Consider the following 3,617-nt stretch of genomic DNA (forward strand, 5'->3'; position numbering starts at 1 on the left):
TATTCTTAGGTTGTGAACAAGGTAGTAGATTCCATCTTTTTTCTTTACTGGTAGGATTAGAGTATCACAAGAACTACTGGGGACCAGAAGTCCATGTTGTAGGAACTTCGAAATTGTAGGTTGTAGGCCTAGCTTGGCTTCTGGCTTGAGAGGATATTGCTTTCTGTTAGGGAAGTGAGAAGGATCTTTGAGGCTAATGAAAACTGGGTAACTGATTTGGCTTGTCCAGGGATGCCCTGGTCCCAAACAGCAGAATTGATGTGAGCCTCTAGGCCTCTGACTTGGAATGGGTTAGTCCATGGGTCAGCAAACTTTTGAGACAGAAGAGCCAATCCTGTCCCTCACAACAATTTAAAAATTATTCGCGAGCCATAAGTATATTTTTACAAATAAGAAAAATTTAAAGTAATATTATAACAAGTAATAGTATTAATTACCTTTATTAAAATAAGAAAAATTCACACAAAAAACTGCTCTCATTGGTTTTAATTGGTGTGAGCAATGAGCTTACATTTCCTGAAAAAAGTTTCTGTATCTCCATTTTTTAACTAGTTGTTTTTAATTTAAGGCACAATTCCAATTTTGCATCAATAATTTGGCTCAATTTTACATTTAATGGAATTCATGTTAGAAAACGATTGCTCACATACATATGTAGACCCAAAGATACTGAGAACACCAAATGCAAATTTTTTCAACTCATAGTATGAGTCCGGAAGACTATTCCAAGTATTGAAAATCACTGAGTCTGCCTCCTGTAGGTCTTTTATGGCAGTCTGCTTGTGCTGTGAAGTCAGACTGCATTTTTCTCTTTCCAGTTCCTCTATTTCAGTACCAAGACGTACAAATTTGGAGCTCCATAAGTCTTTGCTTGTCAAGTCCACCAACTGTATTTCAAAATTAGCCCTGTCAATATCAAATGGAGAAAAATTTAATTGCTTCACATTGGCATTAAGAGGATTTGTAATAAAAGCTAGAGTCGCTTTATCATTTCTGAATTCCTGAAACCTTTGAAGAAAAGATTCTCTCATGTTTAAAACTGATGTCTTGAAATAATCTTTGTTAATGAGGGCATTGTTTTCTCGGCGATATTGAGACAAGTTTGGAAAATGAACTAAAGTTCCACTCTCTAAATCTTCAGCAAACAGAATCAATTTCTTTTCAAATGATATAACTTCTTCCAGCATTGAAAAAGCAGTATTTCCCTTGCCTTGTAATTTATGATTAAGCTGATTTAGTTGTGATGTAACGTCCACCATAAAGTACAATTTTTGCAACCACTGATCTTCTGTTAATTCTGGATATTGAACACCCTTGTTGTCAAGAAATAGTTTGATTTCATTTATGCAAGATGAAAAACACTTTAACGTGTCGCCTCTGGAAAGCCATCGAACTCTGTTGTACTGAAGAAGATCTGAATACTCGCTCTCCATTTCACTTAGCAACTCTTTAAATTGTTGATGGTTAATTCCCCTTGCTATAATGGTGTTGGTAATCTTAATTACCAATTCCATGATTTTACCAATTTCTTCTGGAAATGTTTGTGCACAAAGTGCTTCCTGGTGGAGTATACAATGGAAAGTAATCACTTCATGATTAATTTTTCCTTTTAAAATGGAAACAAAACCCTTTCTCACACCTGTCATACTTTTTGCACCATCAGTTGCAATTGAAACAATATTATTGAGTGGGATATGATTTTTTTCCATGCATTCAAGGACGGCATTTGCTATGTCCTCTCCACACATTTGGCCCTTGAGTGGCAACAATCCCAGAAGTTCTTCTCTCGGACCCTCAGATGATATATACCGCACATAAAGGGAAACTTGGGCTGTGTCCTTGATGTTGCATGACTCATGTACCGCAATTGATAATGCTGAAGCTAATTTAATGTCTTTGACTTGCTGGTTGGTCACATTTGAGGACATTCTAACTGTCCTATCTGCTACTGTTTTGGCAGATAACGGCATGTTTTTAATTTTATTTAAAATCTCTGCTTTGTTTTTAAAATCCCGAAAAAGTTCTTCAGATGCATTAACAAAACAACATTTTATGTATTCACCATCTGTGAATGATTTTCCTCTCTTAGCAATCTCCTGACTCACTACGAAGCTTGCAATATTAACATTATTGGCAGACTGTCTCCAATAATTAAATACAGAACTTGATTTTTCAACATATTTCTGAAGTTCTTCAACTGCTCTCTTTCTTGTGTCACCGACAGGATATTCTCTGGCAAATGTGGCATGTTTTGTCATGAAGTGTCTCTCCAAATTTGACTTTTTGTTGTGCGCCAGTTTTTCTTGGCAAATAAGACAGGTTGGAAGGCCATCTGAGTTCGAGATAAACGCGAAAGACTCAGTCCATTCAGTTTTAAATGTACGATGCTCATCTATTGTTCTTCTTAATTTTCTCTTCGTAGCCATGTTGAAAAGCACCCTAAACAATATATTTTATTTAGCACATTACAAAAATACATTATATTAAAAGGAAATAAAATGAACTAAGTCATTATTCAAAATAATAAATAACAAGTAATCAAAAATATAATAAAAATAAATCTCACCAGTAACACGTTTTATTGTAACAGTTGCACGTGAAGTAAAACACACCAGGGTAAATCTCGACAGTCAACGTATCTAAAGATAATAAAAACCAACATTATTTTTATATACATATTTAAAATTGCCTTTATAATAATAATTGCCAGGTTGCCGTTATCAACAATATCTTTTAAGTTGTAGTCAACTTGGATGTGAAGATTAATGCAGTTTCTGGATGCACCCAGCCAAAAGAGAATTCTAACTGTAAGTTGCAGAAACAGTAAAGTGACAAGGACTCCACGTTTGCGCAACTACACAAACTTCACAAAAAACAACTACACGTTGACTCCCCTAGACTCCCCGCTTTTACATTTTGCCGTTGCCAATGTTACCTTGCCTGGTAGAGGGCGCCCGTGCGCTCACTTATTAGTCACTTTGTTTGGCTGCCCTGCCTACCATGTGCTCAACCATCCCGTCCACTCTCATCCTCCCTACACGCTTATGAAACAATGTTATACTCACATCCTTCCAAACGGCTCCCATTAAGCAGGACCTGCTAAAACGCAATGTGTGGAGCTGGCCTTAGTGTCTCAAAGTTTTGCAAGACCTATAAAACAAATGAAATCACCATTATGTGAATATCCTTTAAAAATTTTATAAATGAAACTATGATAGTTTTATTTTCATTTTCAATTTTACTTCAGAGCCACATGTACATACACAAAGAGACACATGTGTCTTGTGAGCTGCAGTTTGCCGACCCCTAGTCTAGCCCATTGGTAGTATTAATAGTTGGAGAGGAGTCATGAACAATGGCATCCCTCCAAGAATGATCCTGGTTCCTACCCTATGCAAAACATCCTGCCCAATAGGGGGCTGTGACATTCTGGCATAACAAGCATGGATAAACAAATATCCATCCCACAAAAATAATAAGGGAGTGAAAAACTTCAAGGTTGGCTTGCCTGTAACTCCCAAGACAGTACAAGATTGGGAGAAGCGTCCAGAGAAGGAAGTTAGGACAGAATAGGTGGCCCCTGTATCTAATAAGAATTTAATTGTCCTACCTGCCAT

General features: G+C 36.7%; 1 protein-coding gene across 1 annotated transcript; it reads right to left on the reverse strand.

Annotated features, from left to right (window-relative positions):
• Positions 1–468: 468 nt before the first annotated feature.
• Positions 469–3,195, reverse strand: LOC109381776 (general transcription factor II-I repeat domain-containing protein 2B-like). The gene is made up of 3 exons (XM_019640746.1): positions 3,066–3,195; positions 2,567–2,639; positions 469–2,439 (listed from the first exon to the last, which is right to left on the reverse strand). Exon 3 carries the CDS (start codon positions 2,424–2,426, stop codon positions 588–590), a length of 1,839 nt encoding a protein of 612 aa, XP_019496291.1. The 5' UTR covers positions 2,427–2,439; positions 2,567–2,639; positions 3,066–3,195; the 3' UTR covers positions 469–587.
• Between the last annotated feature and the right edge of the window lie 422 nt (positions 3,196–3,617).

This window comes from Hipposideros armiger, unplaced genomic scaffold (assembly GCF_001890085.2).
Source record: "Hipposideros armiger isolate ML-2016 unplaced genomic scaffold, ASM189008v1 scaffold_53, whole genome shotgun sequence".
Lineage (NCBI taxonomy): Eukaryota > Metazoa > Chordata > Mammalia > Chiroptera > Hipposideridae > Hipposideros > Hipposideros armiger.

What these genes read in the sequence shown, in the direction of transcription:
- LOC109381776 (XM_019640746.1), bottom strand. Translation starts at nt 2,426, where the DNA reads ATGGCTACGAAGAGAAAATTAAGAAGAACAATAGATGAGCATCGTACA.